Raw genomic sequence first — 17,280 nt, forward strand, 5'->3', positions numbered from 1 at the left:
TAAAATGTGTTAATTCCTTTTCTATTTTATCACTTTGAGTAAAAAGGCTACTTTGGAATTCAAGGAACGTCTATGAATAAGTGGGCATGAAACTCGTAAGACCCCTTAGCCTGCTTAGCAGGGGATCTGTCTACTGATCCCTGCTGAGCAGGCAGAGGACAGGTCTGGGTCTGCTCCGCAGAGCGGACACAGCCCGCTCTCCTCTATGGGGAGGTCAGATGGCAACAGGCTGCATGTCTGTTTCCATCTAATCTGCCAAACAGATGGCAAAGTATGCCCATCTGTCTGTTTTTAGCTGTTCGGGTGACAGCAGACACCCACCACCCCATAGAGAACAATGGGTGGTCCGATCAGTCTGCTGGTGTGAAATGGGCCTAAGAGGTATTATCCCTGTGATCTATTGATCTGACAATTTCTAGGATTAAAGAAACCACAACCATTTCTCCAGTGTGCTGTCCTCCATTTACTATACATACATTCTTCTTTATTCAGCCATCTTTATTGGTGGGGAAAACAACTCCCATGCATGCTCACAGATGTTCATTCATCCCAGAACCCTACACTTACTCCCAGCACTCTACAGATGTTGGGATTCTACACTGAGCTGCACATGCGCACAAATAATAAAGATAGCAGGCGAGGGGAACGATTTCAAGGCAGAAGAGACATATCTATATGTAGGGTTATACAGCATATACATGCATTCTAATGCTAGAACCCGATACCAGTAGTAAATGTGCCTGCACTTCAGTGAAAACAAATCATCTCTACATAACTTCCTTACCTTGTGCACGCCGCCATATCAGTCTCCTCCCACCAGCTAACAAGGACTCATTTACACCAATGACCCGCCCCTGGAGATTTATAAACCCGCCCATTTCCTGGTTCACCACCAATAACAAACACACCCTACTATCGCCTCCCATGTGCTCTCAGTTTCACAGACCACTTGACTCACGTCACAGCCGTGTCAGATAACACGACAGTCGGAGTTTGGTGACGTAAAAACTAAGCGCCGGAAAAGTGTGGTTCGGTTGTATGTGGAGCGCCCGTGGTTTACCTGAAGACAGACGGAAAAATGATTGAACAGAACAAGAGGAAAGGGATGGAGCTGGTCGCTATGCCGTCTAAAAAGCCGAGGAATGAGCTGGTGGCATCGGTAAGTGATGGAATGGGATGAATGACGAGCTCTCTATAAATAGATATGTTGGCAAGCGAGGCTTGTTCGCTGCACATCAATTAAGCACTTTGAATAGAGAAAGGGAGGGTTACAAGCGCTCTCAGGTTTTTTTGCCATCTGTGACCCCACTAGGTAAATTTCCTCATACTTCCGGTCCCATGGCCAAAGCAAGAAGTGAGAGTAAATCCCTCCAGTGAAGGAATTTAACTACTTGCTTTCCGGGCACTTTCACTATCTTGCTGCCAGGCCAACTTTTGGCGCTGTTACAGGGCGATTACGCAGTCATGCAACACTGTGTCCAAATGAAATTATTTTTAGACAGAGCGTTCTTTTGGTGGTGTTCAATCACCACTGGGTTTTTAATTTTTTTTTGCTAAATAGACGGCAAATAACTAAAAATTTTGAGAGGGGAAAAAAAGTTTTTCTCAGTTTCTGGTATAAAATATTGTTTTTTTTCTTCTTCGCTGATGAGGCACTGATGGGCCTTCGCTGATAATTGGGACACTGAGGATTATCAGTAAAACCTATGTACTGACAGGCTTGCCGGTTAACATCTTTCCTTTCCTTTTTTTCTTTTTTTTTTTTTTTTTTTTTTTTTTTTTTTTTAAAGCCCGTAGCGTGTGAAACACACTCAAAAGACTTCACCCGGTGCATAAAAAAGTGCACACACACAAACGTGAGGAACACAAAAAGTGCACAGGGTGTGCGAACAAAGTGGTCTTCCCTCCGAAGAGGTAGGACCCGAACCTCGATCCCCCGGGGCGCAAGACTCCTGACAGGGATTTGAGGTACTCATGGTCTGTCTGGCCGGAACCAGACTGACCCCGTTCTTCAGGGGGACTGCCGAAACAGCCCCCACCGAGTACTAAGTGGGGCTCCCCCGAAGGGAGACCCCATGAGAGAGGGCGGACCAAGCCAAAAGGCCATATCCACCCCCTCCCAAGACTCAAGGTAGGGCCCGAGGACCCACACCCTACAAGTCGTGCAAAGTGAAAAAAGGTGATAGAAAAGTGACAAACCACAAAGAAAAGACACACACAAACAAAAAGGTGGGGGAGGGGAAGTGGAGAGGTGAATTAGTGCCCTTGTGAAAATACAAAGGCAGGCCTTCCGGCCGGAATAAAAATTCCTCTGGTCGAAGCCAAAAGGCCTTGCCCAAGAGGCAGGTGCTTAAAAAAGTGTGCGTAGGTGCAGTGACCATGGTGCCGAAAAACTCAAGGCGAGCTGCCCCTCACCAGTGAGAATTAAGGCACCCCTGGGCTGCCACCCCAGGGGCACATACACTACGGGCTTTTTCTACCCCGGCCCAAAGGCCAGACCAAGTGTAGCCCTATCCTACCAGGAGGCATCAGAACTTTGGACAGCTTAGGGAGAACCTGCCTTCAACTGGGGACAAGCCTTTTGCAAGGCCAGATTCAACCCAGGAGGAAAGGCTCCCCCACCGCCACCGCCGTTCCTTACCAATCACATCCAGGAGCAGTACTAACTGGCCACGGAACCAATCCAGTTTTCTCGCTCCCTTCAAACTGGTAGGGGCGGACCCATTCAAATCAGAAGGCAACGGACCCATCCGGCTTTCTCTGACAGTGCCTACTTCCCGGTCCCCCAGTGACGTCTGGAGCGCCCCGGTTCATTTCAGCCCCTGCCGATACTAACCATCAGGGTCCATACCAACTGATAAGAACAGATACTACACTTGATCTTAGCCAAAAGGCCGAGAAGCGATTTCCTTTCCTCACACAGACACAGCGTGGGAGAAAAGGAATGCTGATAACCGTTGTAACGTTAGAAAACCATACCTCGTTAGAATTCCATACCCTCGTCACTTCCTGTGAGGAACAGCTGAGCAGCGTAGCAGTGCGCATGCTCACAGCCCCGGATACGTAATTGAACAGCTGAGAAGCTGACAAGTGCGCATGCTCGGAGGGTATGAAATTATCACGGCAGTATGTGTAACGTTATACTTGCGGCGGTTACATTAAAACAGCTCGGCTGCAATATGAGTCATCTCCGCCCCTATCCCTGTCACTTCCCTGATCTCGGCTAGTAAATATAAAAGCGGCGGCGGGTGTATGAAATGTAAATGATGGAGATGTCGGCTCCGTGATCCGCTTTTATATTTAGTAGCCGAGATCAGGGAAGTGACAGGGATAGGAGCGGAGATGACTCATAGTGCAGAGGAGCTGTTTTAATGTAACCGCGGCAAGTGTAAAGTTACAGTGGTGACGTAGGTGCACCGGAAGTGACGTGGGTATGGTTTTCTCACGGGTATGGTTTTTTCTCGGAACACCGGCAAGTCTGCTTTCATGTGATCAGCAGTGATTGGACACAGCTAATCACATGGTAAAAGGCCGCTTTGATTGGCCTTTTACTCCAATCTGTTATCAGCTGTGTCTGACATGACATAAAAAATTGCAACACCCACCATTTTATTCTCTAGGACCTCTGCTTAAAAAATGTGTATGTGTGTGTATATATATATATATATATATATATATATATATATATATATATATATATATATATATATATATATATATATATAACAAACCTTTGGTTGTAACTTTTTTTTCTTTTTAAAAGCAAAAAGATTTTTTTTTACATGTATAGTATAACAGAATTGGCCTGGGTGGCAAGTGATTAAGGCAGGCTGTACATTTTTCGAATAACCAGCCAAGTTTCAAGCCATGTATGGGCAAGCTTAATGTACCAAGTTGATTGATCAACTTGGGTACAACCAGCCTGACAGATTTTACTTGTGATTATCGCTAACGGTTGGTATAGCTGCAAGCTATAATCACAGTCTTCTCCCGGCGGGGCCAGCGTTCTGCAGAAAACTCCAATTTGCCGAAAACTCAGATCACGTAATTTCCGGTGACTGTGCAGCCTTAATAATTGGAGATTTTGACAACTTAGGGCTCTTTTACACATGCGGACCGTTCAGATCCGCCTGTTAGTTTTTTTGGCGGATCTGAACGGTCCCCCCATGCATTCCTATGGGGCATCAGATGTCAGTGGAGACATGTCCGCTGACATCCGATCCGTCAAATCTGGATGGATGGAAACCCTATTTTCCATCCGTCCAGCGGATCGGATGAGAATGGACCGATGGTCCGTTCCCATCCGATTTCCCCCATAGAGATGCATGGGGAACTGACAGCTGTGTCTCTGCACACAGCGTAGAGACACAGCTGTCATCCTCCTGCTCAGCGGGGGATCGGCGGATCGATCCCCTGCTGAGAGAAACGGACTCCGTCCCACGGACGGAGTGTGTGAAAGGGGCCTAAGTGTTTTCACAGAATGCCGGCAGCGTATACACTCCTGTACATACTATTAATAATGAGTGGACATTGCTAGTAACAAAAAACATGGGCGCCTCCAAGGCGGTGACCACTATCGGGCAGACTAACAATGTACACTGATTATAGCATGTACCAGATTGTAAAGACTGCCGGTGTTCTGTGAAAACACCAAGTGGTCGAAATCTCCAATCATTCCTGGTGTACAGTCACAGAAAGTAACGCCGTTGGTGTTTTTGGCAGAACGGCTTGACAGGCAACTAGCATCTTTAGAAGTCAGCAAAGCCATCCTACTTCACTCTTCTAAGCAAAGGTAAATTAAACTTCTTTTCCTGGCGCCACATGTATGCTGCCGTGGATTGGTGCCAGGAAAGGAAAATTACGGTAAGTATTTGATATAATTTCCTGGGGCCAGCATGGCAGCATACATGTGGTTAGTATGCTGCCATGTATTGGCACCAGGAAAGGAAATTTACGGTAAGTATTTGATAACATTTTTCTGGGGCCAACATGGCAGCATACACGTGGTCAGTATGCTGACATGGATTGGCACCAGGAAAGGAATTTTACAAACTTCTATTAATGTGAATTAAAAGTATCCATTTCCAACATATATTTTTTTTTTTTTTTCAGGGACCTCCAAGATCATCTAGTCTCCAAGCACCTATTATGCTGTTGTCTGGACACGAGGGGGAAGTTTACTGCTGCAAATTTCATCCCAATGGGCTTACACTGGCTTCAGCAGGATTCGACCGATTAATCCGTAAGCAATAATAGTGACCGTTCTTTTTCCAAAACCTAAAGCTTTCTTTACTACCATAAATTAAAATATTAAATGGACAGTAGCATAACAGCGCCAAAGAGGAAAGCAACCAAAACCGCTTGAGAAATGACATACAGTAGAAAAGCACCAGCCATTCTAACCTCTAAGTCTTCAAGTCAAGTGACCATGCTCTGCTGCAGTCTGCTGAAGTTGGGAAACCTGAGGGGAGGATTGGAAATCTCACAGGATGATTACTGGAAGCATTTACTATATTTATGGATGTTGACGTAACACATGATTGCCACCAGAAACCACTACAACATTTTAGTGATAATTGTTTGAGCCAACCAGAAAAAAAAAATATTAAAAATTGTTTTTTCTTTTCTTGCAGTTCTGTGGAATGTGTATGGCGACTGTGACAATTATGCAACCTTAAAGGGTCATAGTGGAGCTGTGATGGAATTGCATTACAATACAGATGGCAGGTAAGTCAGCTGTACTCCCATTCAGTGGTGGCCAGTCCATAAGTGCCCCCCCCCCCCCTTCTAACGTTCACAAAGTTAGCTTGCCAAAGAAGAAAGCTACTTTAACATGTTGAAAACTGTTAGTCAAATGATATATATATTTTTTTTTAAATGAATCGTTCATGTGTGTCACATAATGTGTGTAAACTGTGTGGGGCACCATACTAATGAGTGTCTATTAGGTCCGTAAATGTGATGTGAGCATGTGATTCCAGGCTGAGGCTCTAAGTGGCTTGATTTAGGTTGTCCTCTGCGCCCGAACCCTTCCACTTTTGATTTTTGTGGATCAATATTCGTCATCGCGTCTCTTGCGGTTTCCGGCTTCTCGTCCTGTGGAGACGATACTGCCGGGGGAAAGTGCTGGGCAAGGTAATGAGGAGGGGGCAGCTATGGATTGGACAGCTATGGATCCTGCCATGAGGTATCTATGGCAGATATTGGTGTAAATATGTTTTTTAGTCTTTTAAGTTACTGTGTCATTTTTTTTTCTAGACAACCAACATAGCATTATCATTTATTGTTCATATGATTTGAAATTTTATAAAAGCAGCTGGTACTGTTTCCTAGCTACTTTGGTGTTAGTACATAAATAGAGCTTCAGTTTAAACGCAGCTGCAGGATCTACATTGGGTATACAGAAGCTATAGGTAAACTGCTAAAGTAACTAGATAATTTTCTGGCTTGTAGGTGATCTATCTTGACAATGCACAATATAGCAAAGAAAAATGGTGAAAGTGCTGGACTCTATACATAAGATCTACTTCTGTTCTTCAGTCTTCAGCTTCTTCTCCTTCTGTAAATCATCATCAAGTTTAGAACATCTTGCCCCAAGTTTGATTTATGCTTGGTAGTTTGAAATTATAATACAGAAAGTTGTACATTTTGGATGGAAAAGTAAGCAGATCAGGAATTAGTTCTTCCCTGAATTCCAGGGAATTATGAATATATGTTGTAAGAAAGCATTGCTTGGGATTCATGAGCTCATGATTTTGTATGAGTTCTAGAGCAATGCCTGATATGCCCCATATAGAGCAATGGTGATTTGTGTATATTTTTTATGTAGTTTGTGAGCTTAGTGCAATGGTTTAACCTTTTCATTATAAACTGTAACCTTTGTTTATGCTGAACTTCAGATAGATATACAGAACAAAAATGAATGCAGCTATTGTATTCAATAATACATTTTTTTTATATATACAGTTTATGTACCTGAACATGACTTTGTAGTCTCTTGCAATCCACCTGTAAAACAACACTCCAATTGGGAGCAAGAGGGACAGTAATGGTAGACCAAGTGAGATGTTTGCGAAAACGCTGACCAGGAACATGTTGATAGGATGAGAACATGTTGACAGGATGAGGGAGCAGAGTAAGAGACATGGGGGGGGGGGGTTTACTAAAACTGCAGCAGACAGAATCTGGTGCAACTGTGCATAGTAACCAAAACAATATTGTTCCTGCGAGCAAACCAGGTCTGGCACTTTTCTAGGGACTGCAGCGAGCACAGCACTCTCTCATAGGTGTAAGCAATTGAATAAATATTGCCGCGCAGTATTAAGCGATCCGCTCCTGTGACCTAGCGATTAAGCTTAGGTCTCACAGCGCAGTATGCCCTTTAAAGGTCACCTTTCCTGGAGTCACAGATGGTTCATCAGTCCCCTCAGAAGAGCGTCCCACTCTGGACAACTTCCCTCATAACAATCAATCGATGCGATATGGAAAAAAAGGGGGAACTCCAGAAGTGCTTTTATTCAAAAAGTAAAGTACTCACATTATATGGGTGCTATAGTGCACCAAGCATGAACAACCTCTGGTAAAAATTTTTGTGATGGCAATGGGGGAGGAGTGAAGTATCTCTCCGTATTGCTCCTTCACTTCCTGGACTCGGCAAACGTTTTGGTTTGAAAATCCCTGGATTGAGATGGGGGGCTCAGGTGGCTATTGGGGAGCTGCTGCACACAGAAGGTTTTGTTTATCTTAATGCATATAATGCATTAAGATAAAAAAAAAAAACCTTCTGACTTTACAACCACTTTAATTGTAACAGCGGATATGGTATCATCCACCTGACTGTGATGGGGCTGTATACAGCCATGCACTGTGAAACCTTTCTCTGACCCCAATGTTATGGTGAATTCTAATGTAAGGGCCAGGGAATGGAATCGCAGCATGTGTTGGTGAGCACAGGCTTCTGACATTCCTAGAGGTGCTGAATGCTGACAGAGTCTGACAGAAATCACGTCACTTAAGCCCCGTACACACGTACCGATGGTCGGCTTACAAATGTTCCTCTTTTCTCCCCGGGATGTCGGTGTCTGCTGAAAAGTGCAAAGACAGCACAAGGACAGCACAAGAATTTTGTCCGCCGACTGCAGAAGTGATGTCATGTAATGGTTAACTTTCCCTGTGTTTTCTATTTTCTGAGCATGCCCAGTCTTGCAAATCTGCGGTCTGTCGGCCGAATTGTGTACTGACAGGCGAACAATCGTCCGTTCTGGTGTCGGCATACAAATATTTTCATGTTTGCACGAAAGACTTTTGTCCGCGGATTGTGCGCAGACATCTGTCGGAGGCACCATACTAACACGCGTACAATCGGCAGATCCTTCGTCCACCGACGTTTGTATGCCGACGATCGGTACGTGTGTACGGGCCTTTAGACAGAGCTAAGGTAGGAGAAACAGGAGATGTGAATGTAGTATCTCTTCTGATGCAGGGGATATATATATATATATATATATATATATATATATATATATATATATATATATATATATATATAATGTATGTATATGTGTGACTGACAATGACAGTTGGGGGCTGTAAGACAGAAATATGGAAGGTTCCACTGCTGATTTGTTTTTTGAATGTGCATATTTCAAGGCTGTAATTCATATCCTGTTCACTACATGCCCAGTCTGACCTTGAACAAGTGATATGCACATACTTTTTCTTTATCAATGATTTGGCAAGAAGTTAAAATAAGGATAAAGAGGGCAACCACAAAGACTGCGCTCTCCAAAGCTAAGATGTAATGAGTCCTTTTCCCTGTCTTTAAAGTTGGATGTTCTGTACGTTCACAATTGTATGTAGCAGCCTCTTAGAATAATGGAAGGAGAGAACGGAAAAGCCCTTACCCTAAAATGCATGAATTGTCAAAGTGATATCACTATTCTCTCTGGACAGAATTTTAACCGTGGTTTTTTTTTTTTTTCCTGTACAGCTTGCTGTTCTCTGCGTCAACTGACAAAACAGTTGCAATTTGGGACTGTGAAACTGGAGAGAGAGTGAAAAGACTAAAAGGACACACGTCATTTGTGAATTCTTGTTATCCTGCCAGGAGAGGTCCACAGCTCATCTGTACGGGCAGTGATGATGGGACAGTGAAGGTGAATGCAGCTGCAAACAACTGCTATTGCTAGAGCCAAACACTTTTTCATTTTATCTTGGTGTGCTCCTGTGTTATGTATTTTAGATGGTGGACTGAAACAGGTTAAATCTCTGCTGATGCATACATTGCGTTAACACACTTATGTGTGCTGTAAACATATAGAATACATGTTGGAACCTGTTATTAAAAAAGAAGTATGGGGGTTTCCTTTTTTTTTTTTTTTTTTTTTTTTTTTTTATCCCCCATTTATACTTGGATGCAGCATCGGGCCAGTGCTGCATCTGTCCCCCGGCACCTATACACTAAGAACCGAGTGATCAAACACCACCGATCGCTCGGGTCTGACAGCTCCCCAAGCAGAGAGCTGCTGGCTGAGCCAGGTGTCGGTCCAGGCACCTGGCGGATTCCGACTCCGTGGTCGTGATGACGTGGTGCCTGGACCGACATCTGTGACGTCAGAACAAACTGCACTCCTGTGATCCATAGTAGATGTATAGCCAAAAGAGCTTTGGCTTTACATCTCCTTTAAACAGCGCAATGTCTTAACTCTGCATTATCCATGAGTCTTCACCAAGCACGTTAGCACTGTTGCCCCAAACATAACTTGCAACACTCTCTGATAACAGGATGATCTCCTAGAACACTCTGATGTGTGTAATTATCTTTCTACTTTAATTACATTCTACTAAGCAGAAATTGTACATTCTATACCTTCATATACTGGCCTTGAAAAAGTATTCATACCCCTTTAAAATTTTCCACGCTTTCTGAAATGTGTGGCGCGAATTTGTATTCGGCCCCCTTGAATCAATACTTTGTAGAACCACCTTTCAGTGTATTTACAGCTGCAAGTCTTTTTGGATATGTCTCTACCAGCTTTGTACATCTAGAAAGTGACATTTTTGCCCATTCTTTTTTGCAAAATAGCTCAAGCTCTGTCAGGTTGGATGTCTGAACCACAATTTTCAAATCTTGCCACAGATTCTCAATTGGATTAGGTCTAGAATTTAATTGGGCCATTCTAACACATGATTATGCTGTGATCTAAAACCATTCTATTTTAGACCTGGCTGTATGTTTAGGGTCGTTGTCCTGCTGGAAGGTGAACCTCCGCCCCAGTTTTAGGTTTTTTGCAGACTAAAACATGTTTTCTTCTAAGATTATCCTGTATTGGGCTCCATCCATATTCCTATCAACTCTGACCAGCTTCTCTGTCCCTGCTGAAGAAAGCATCCCCACAACATGATGCTGCCACCACCATGTTTCATGGTGGGGATGGTGTGCTCAGGGTGATGTACAGTGTTAATTTTCCATCACACATTGCGTTTTGCTTTTAGGCCAAAAAATACAATTTTGGTCTCATCTGACTGGAGCACCTACTTCCACATGTTTGCTGTGTCCCCCATATGGCTTCTCGTACACTGCAATGGCTTTCTTCTTACCACTACTCCATAAAGGCCAGATTTGTGGAGTGCGTGACTAATCGTTGTCCTGTGGACAGATTCTCCCACCTGTGAGGTGGATCTCTGCAGCTCCTTCAGAGTTACCATGGGCCTCTTCGCTGCTTATCTGAATAATGCTCACCTTGCCCGGCTTGTCAGTTTAGGTGGACAGCCATGTCTCGGTAGGTTTGCAGTTGTGCCATACTCTTTCCATTTTTGGATGATGAATTGGACAGTGCTGCATGACATGTTAAAAGCTTAGGATATTTTTTTTTTTTTCTTATAACCTAACCTTGCTTTAACCTTTTCTACAACTTTATCCCTTACCTGTCTGGTGTGTTCTTTGGCCTTCATGATACTGTTTGTTCACTAAGGTTCTCTAACAAACCTCTAAAAGGCTTCGTAGAACAGCTGTATTTATGCTGAGATTAAAGCGGAGTTCCGGGCACAAAATCGACCTAATCGATTTTGTGCCCATCCGCTTGCTTTGCTTCACCTGAAAAGGAATTGGATAGTTAGGATTATTTTATTTTTTTTTTTTTACTTACCTTGTAATTGTAGAAAGAAATACTCACTCACCTTTTGTCACTTCCTCCCTCTGTGGCCTCGGCCCGCGCCGTCTTTTCCGGTTTGCAATGATTCCTGGAAGCTGAAAGTCATCGCTCCCAGGAATCAATGCGACGGCACCGGCCCCTCTCGTCACTTATGGTGCGACACCGCATTCCCTGCTAAACAGCTTCTGGGCATGCCCAGAAGCTGTGTAGGAATGCGGCGCCGCGCCGGAAGTGACGAGAGGGGCCGGTGAAGGTGCATTCTGGGAGAAGACGACGCAGAAGAGGATCGCGCTGGCTTCAGCTGCCCACAACAGAGATGGCAACACTGTGGAAGAAATTTTATAAGGGAGTATTTCTTCTTGCAGGTAAGTGCGAACCGGGACAGATCAGAGGCTAGCCATTGTGGAATGTACTAGCCCTGACTGTCCCGGGGGTATGTTCATTGAAAAAATGTTTTTGTGCCCGGAATTCCGCTTTAAATTACACACGGTTGAACCCTCTTTTCTACTTAGGTGACTGCTGAAGGCAATTTATTTCCACAAGATATTATTTAGAGGTATCAAAATAAGAGGGCTGAATAAAATGCATGCCACACTTTTCAGATATTTTTTTGTAAAAAAATTGGAAAACAATTTGTCATTTTCCTTCCACTTCACAATTACGTGCGCCTGTTTGTTAGTCTATTACATGAGATACATTTACGTTTTTGGCTGTAATATGACAAAATGTGGAAAAATTTATGTTTTGACGTTGGTATAGTTAGAACCCCTGTTGTATTTTAATTATGGGCTGTTTTCTCTTTTTGGTAAACCTTAATCGGAAAAAAAAAAAATGTAGCACCTATTACTAAATAGAAACAATGGGAGTATCAATTGCTCATCCCCAAATTTATAAAACTGGCGAAGTTGTTCCTTTTGGGATTCTAATGCAGTCAAAATATAGTATAACAAACCTTTATTGATATAAAAAAAGTATATTTATTTTACAAATTTCCGTTTAAAAAAAAAAAACATCTTATAAATGATAAACTTTGAATAACTGACAATGCTAAATACAGATTCCCCCAACTCGGATTCATACACCCAAGAATTTACAAGGATAATCATAAGACAATAAATGTAACAGCCCCACATTATTGAGTTTAGGATGGGGGGGAAAGAACTCTTAAGTATAAATGATTTTGCAGATTTATCCTGTTTTCATGGTTTATATTCTTTATTACAGCTTTGGGACTTCAGGAAAAAGGCAGCAGTGCAAACTTTCCAAAATACATATCAAGTATTAGCGGTTACCTTCAATGACACCAGTGACCAGATTATCTCAGGAGGCATAGATAATGACATAAAGGTAAGGACCATTCTATCGGTTACTTAAATCATGGTGATGATCTACAGCAAAAAAAGCTTTTTTTTTTTTTTTTTTTTTTTTTTATTGTACATTATTTAGCAGAGCTGGCTAATTTTACAGGAGAGTCAAGGACTTTGTGTGAAGTCTTATGTCTTTTCTGCGATCAGCCACGTTGGGAAGGACTAGTTAGGAGAGTTGCTGCCACAAATAACTTGTCTATGCCATACCATTGTAGCTGATTTCATATGAGGGTTAACGCTTCACACGTTTGCTTTCCCCCTCGTGTGCCATGAGACCTAATTCATTGAACAACCCTCCCTTCTGTAAGATGGTTAATTGATTTTTTTATTTTCACTTTTTGCTAGGTTTGGGATCTAAGACAAAACAAGCTGATGTATACAATGAGAGGTCATGGAGATTCTGTTTCAGGCCTAAGTCTTAGTTCTGAAGGTTCTTACTTGCTCTCGAATGCAATGGATAATACAGGTATTACAAGCTTTAAAGAATATGGGGAGATTTATAAGGCAATGCTGGATAATGAATGTGTGGTATAAGCAGTATACTTTTGAATCACCAATTAGACCCTTTTGGAGAGCTACTAATAAGCAAGTCCCTAAGGCCCTATTCACACTAGTGCGACTTGTCCCGCGATTGTGGACCGCAAAATCGCATGACAAGTCGTTTTCCATTATTTTCAATGAGCCCCATTCATATCAGTGCGTTTTGAAGTCGCACCGACTTCAAAGTAGTTCCTGCACTACTTTGCCACGATTTTAATGCATTTTGAGGCATATAGCCTTGCCCATGCTTTCAAAATCGCGGCAAAAATCGCGCCGCGAAATCGCGGCAAAATTGCGTTGCAGTAGTGTGAAAGGGGCCTAAAAGGATCTATATACACGTATCGTAAGCCACTCAAGGTTTCCTGATATCACTGTCCACCACTTTAATCTTGCCAAATATCTCTATTTTTTTACAGCAATTGTAGAGAAAAATGTATGATGTTCCACAACTCTCCCATCTTCTATAGGTAATCGTCAGAACATCAAATCTGAGTTTCTGTTCCAGCAAAAGCATAGAAGGAAACAAGTTACTCAGATTATGCGGATCATTTACATTAAAATGATGCAGTAAAAATGTGCACTGCACACTTCCAGGATCTAATATAATTGAGCATGCAACAATAGAGATCACCATCGCCACTGCTTAGCACTCTTATTCAACATGCATCAGTAGCGTCTGACATAGGCATTTATTTAATAAAATTCAGTCCGCATCGATCATACCGAACATCACCATTGCTTGGCTGAAATACACTGTATTCTGGAAGTTTGAATATATTTATTGCTTTTTTTTTTTTTTAATAAACTTGAAAATGACTTGCTCAGTCGGAATATCTTTGTTTTCTTTACTGCTTTTGCTGTAAAAATAAAACTCTGAGATTTGATGTCCTAGTGATTAGTGACAGAAAAGTGGTGAGACCTTTCCAGTTGTCTTTTGGTATTAAATGTTTCGCTGTCTCCTTCTCTCCACAACACAGGGTTTTTTGTAGTAGAGAGTAAGAATTTAGGCAGGCTAGTTAGATTCCTTGATATAACACAGGAAGAGTGCAGAGGACACAGGTGTGACTTGAAAGTAAACTTTTTTTGTGGGTTTTTTTTTTTTAGTTCGCATATGGGATGTCCGCCCGTTCGCCCCAAAAGAAAGATGTGTAAAAATTTTTCAAGGAAATGTACATAATTTTGAAAAGGTTAGTGACTTCTTTGTTCGATTTTCTCTTCTGTGGTGTGACAAATGTATGACTGACTGTGTTTTTTTTTTTAGAATCTGTTGCGTTGTTCCTGGTCTTCGGATGGCAGCAAAATAGCAGCTGGATCAGCAGACAGGTAAAGGATTTGTGTACCGCTACTTTTGTCTTTAGTGACTTTGCTCTCCTTTTAGCCAGCATTTTAGTTTAGTACCTGTCACCTTTTGCATAATCCCCTTTTCCTTGCTTTCATGCAGGTTTGTGTATGTTTGGGACACCACATCCCGCAGGATTATATATAAGCTTCCAGGCCATGCAGGCTCTGTCAATGAAATTGCTTTCCATCCTGAAGAGTCAGTTGGTAAGTTCCCAGAAGTTTGCATCTTTCCTACCCAACAGTCAGTAAATGAACAGCAAATTAAAGAAGGTTTTGGTGGGAACAAATTTGGGTGAAATACACACGTAAACTTTATACCTACCTAGCATAATATGTTGGCATGTTAATAATGTCCTGCTAACTCTTGTGGGAGCTTTCAATTTGATACTTCTACAGCATTGTTTGCCATCTGCATTTTAACACAATTTCTCCTATGATTAATGGTAAATGATCATCTCACAGCCCATAGTCCTTCTGAGTACAAGAAATGTACTGGGGATGCACAGTACTAGACATGCAGGGGCACATACTGTATAAAATAACATACAACACTGCTGTGCACTAAAGAATAAGGTGGCCCACCCGCTGTACAAGAATGACTAGGAAATGTAGTCTTTTTTTGTGTCTCTCTGGCCATGCATGCTGCAAAGTCAGCAGAAGGCAGGGCTTGACAAATTTTCCTGAAATCTAGGAGCCAGCTAAAAAAGTTAGGAGCCAGTGTTTGTTTAAAAAAAAAAAAAAACAACCAAGCTTTATTTCCAAAAAAATAACATACTATATTTACACATAAAGACGACTAGAACCCCACTCTCCTCTATTGCGAAATCGGATGGAAACACTGTCTATTTCCATCCAATGCCATCTGATCCGATCCACGGGATGGATAGAAAATAGAACCACCATCCGTCTGTTTTTGGCAGACAGGATCAGATGGCGGCAGATTACGGCTCCATAGAGGAGACTGAAGGGTCCGATCAGGTCTGCCTGAAAAACTGACAGGCGGACCTGATCAGACAGCCCATGTGAAAGGGGCATGGCGACGAGGAAAAAAAAATTGTATATTATATAATAATATATTATTTTTTTTATAATTGAAAAAAGAAACTTTTTTTTTTTTTTTTTTTCAATAATTTAAAAAAATTAATAATAACCACACTCCCTGTCCACTTACCTTTTTAAGCAAAGGTAAGTGGACAGGGAGGTGAAGCCTGCAAAAACTTCCCTCTCATCTCCTCTTGGGGAAGGAGATGGACAGGCAGGGAAAACAGCCATTAGTTACTGCTTGTCAAACTCCCGGCCACCACAAGAGGGCGCCAGTTCCCCGTTCTCTCACTGAAGAAGGCCGAAAAGCCGCGGCCTCAATTTTTGGACGACGCGGTAGTCCGTGCACTCGGTGAGTGTTTGGGGGGGGGGGGGCGCAAAAGGGACAGGACACCTCTTGCAGTGCACCCCAGGTGCAGGGTCGCTAATTCTAGTCGCCAATGCGACCTGGCCCCAGGGTTTGTCGAGCCCTGGCAGAAGGGAAGGACTACCTAAACACACACCAGCTGTTACATTAACATCATTGTACTGTTGTGGTATGACAGGTACAGAAAGGTACCACTAGTAATACTACTTAAATTATTGACCCAAAGAGAGCAAAAGTGGTCGTATATTTACATTTTGGTTTGTTTTTTATCAGCTAAGAATTCTCTTTTGCTTTGTAATGCCTAAAAAGTTTTTATATTTACTATGTGCAAACATAACCAATTACGCCACATGTGCATATCCACAAAAAATAAATAAACTAAGTAGGTTTAGCAAACCAGTGCTTTTCCTGGAAAGGTAAAATGTCTGATCATGAAGCTTTGGACATCACACAATAGTGAAAGGCTTGTAGGACATTTCAGCCTTAAAGAAGAATTATCAAATCATTTATTATTATTATTATTATTATTATTTTTTTTTTTTTTACTTTATTCTGATTGGGCAAAGTACATGTGTTCCAAAGTTGCTTTGTCCGGCGTCACTTAAAAAAAAAAAAAAAAATCAAACTCATTAGGTTCAAGAAGGTTGACCGTTTTGGGGGAAGATTATGCTGTGATTAGTACAGGTAATCTTTATTTTTCCTTCTATGACTGTAGGCTGTTAATAAGGCCAGTTTTAATTAACAATGCAGATTTGTTTGACATTTATTTATTTTTTCTTTTACTTTACAGTTATATCTGCTTCCAGTGACAAAAGACTATATATGGGAGAAATCCAATGATCGAGCAGCAATTCTCGGATCCCCTTAGTGTACTGTTCCCCTTGTATAAACTGACTCAGAGGACTGTTTTAAAGAGTATACGTCCGTTGTTTGTTCTTGTCTTTTAGATATTTGCTTATTAATATTTTGTACTTAGATCAGTCTGGTCGTTTTCAAAAAAGACGACATGATTCTTTTTGAAGAAAAGTCCTCATCCGTATGTAAATAGCATAGTATCCAGCAACTGGGCATATCTATGTAATTTCTTAGGGTCAGACAATGCAAATAGTGTTCACATTTTTTTTTTTTTTTAATTTTATTTTATTTTGTATGAAAAACTTTTAATACAGTTATGTGAACTGATTTTGTGTGTCTTCTAAACTTTACTATTGAGAGCTGATCACTTTGCTACCTACTTGGTGCACTAGTTGAAAATAAATCCGTACAAGAAAAGAAAAAAGTTTCATATTAAAAACTGCTCCTCCTAATGTTGAAAATGTGGTGATCTAAAGGCGTCAAAGACTTTTGTACACAATCCACAGCCAACGGTGTCTTGTGTTGCAAAGAGTCCCGCCACTGAATGTTTGTTTTCTCATGAGTGATGGAATAATGTAGAGAGTGGTAGATGATGCTGTGTAGTAGTGTTCACATT

The 17,280-nt window shown here is 41.9% G+C and overlaps 1 protein-coding gene across 1 annotated transcript; it reads left to right on the top strand.

Annotated features, from left to right (window-relative positions):
* The first annotated feature begins 1,059 nt into the window (after positions 1-1,059).
* SNRNP40 (small nuclear ribonucleoprotein U5 subunit 40) lies at positions 1,060-16,671 on the top strand. Its single transcript, XM_082246820.1, has 10 exons — positions 1,060-1,159; positions 5,113-5,242; positions 5,634-5,727; positions 8,990-9,155; positions 12,378-12,500; positions 12,866-12,986; positions 14,165-14,247; positions 14,322-14,383; positions 14,502-14,605; positions 16,600-16,671. Exons 1-10 carry the CDS (start codon positions 1,079-1,081, stop codon positions 16,647-16,649), a joined length of 1,014 nt encoding a protein of 337 aa, XP_082102946.1. The 5' UTR covers positions 1,060-1,078; the 3' UTR covers positions 16,650-16,671.
* The last annotated feature ends 609 nt before the right edge of the window (positions 16,672-17,280 follow it).

This window comes from Pelophylax lessonae, assembly GCF_965119305.1.
Source record: "Pelophylax lessonae genome assembly, chromosome: 2".
Classification (NCBI taxonomy): Eukaryota; Metazoa; Chordata; class Amphibia; order Anura; family Ranidae; genus Pelophylax; species Pelophylax lessonae.

Excerpts from the sequence above, each read along its gene's own strand:
- SNRNP40 (XM_082246820.1), top strand. The coding sequence starts at position 1,079 with ATGATTGAACAGAACAAGAGGAAAGGGATGGAGCTGGTCGCTATGCCG. Across the intron at positions 14,248-14,321 it reads ATGTACATAATTTTGAAAAG|AATCTGTTGCGTTGTTCCTG; the intron begins GTTAGTGACTTC and ends TTTTTTTTTTAG. Across the intron at positions 14,606-16,599 it reads CCATCCTGAAGAGTCAGTTG|TTATATCTGCTTCCAGTGAC; the intron begins GTAAGTTCCCAG and ends TTTACTTTACAG.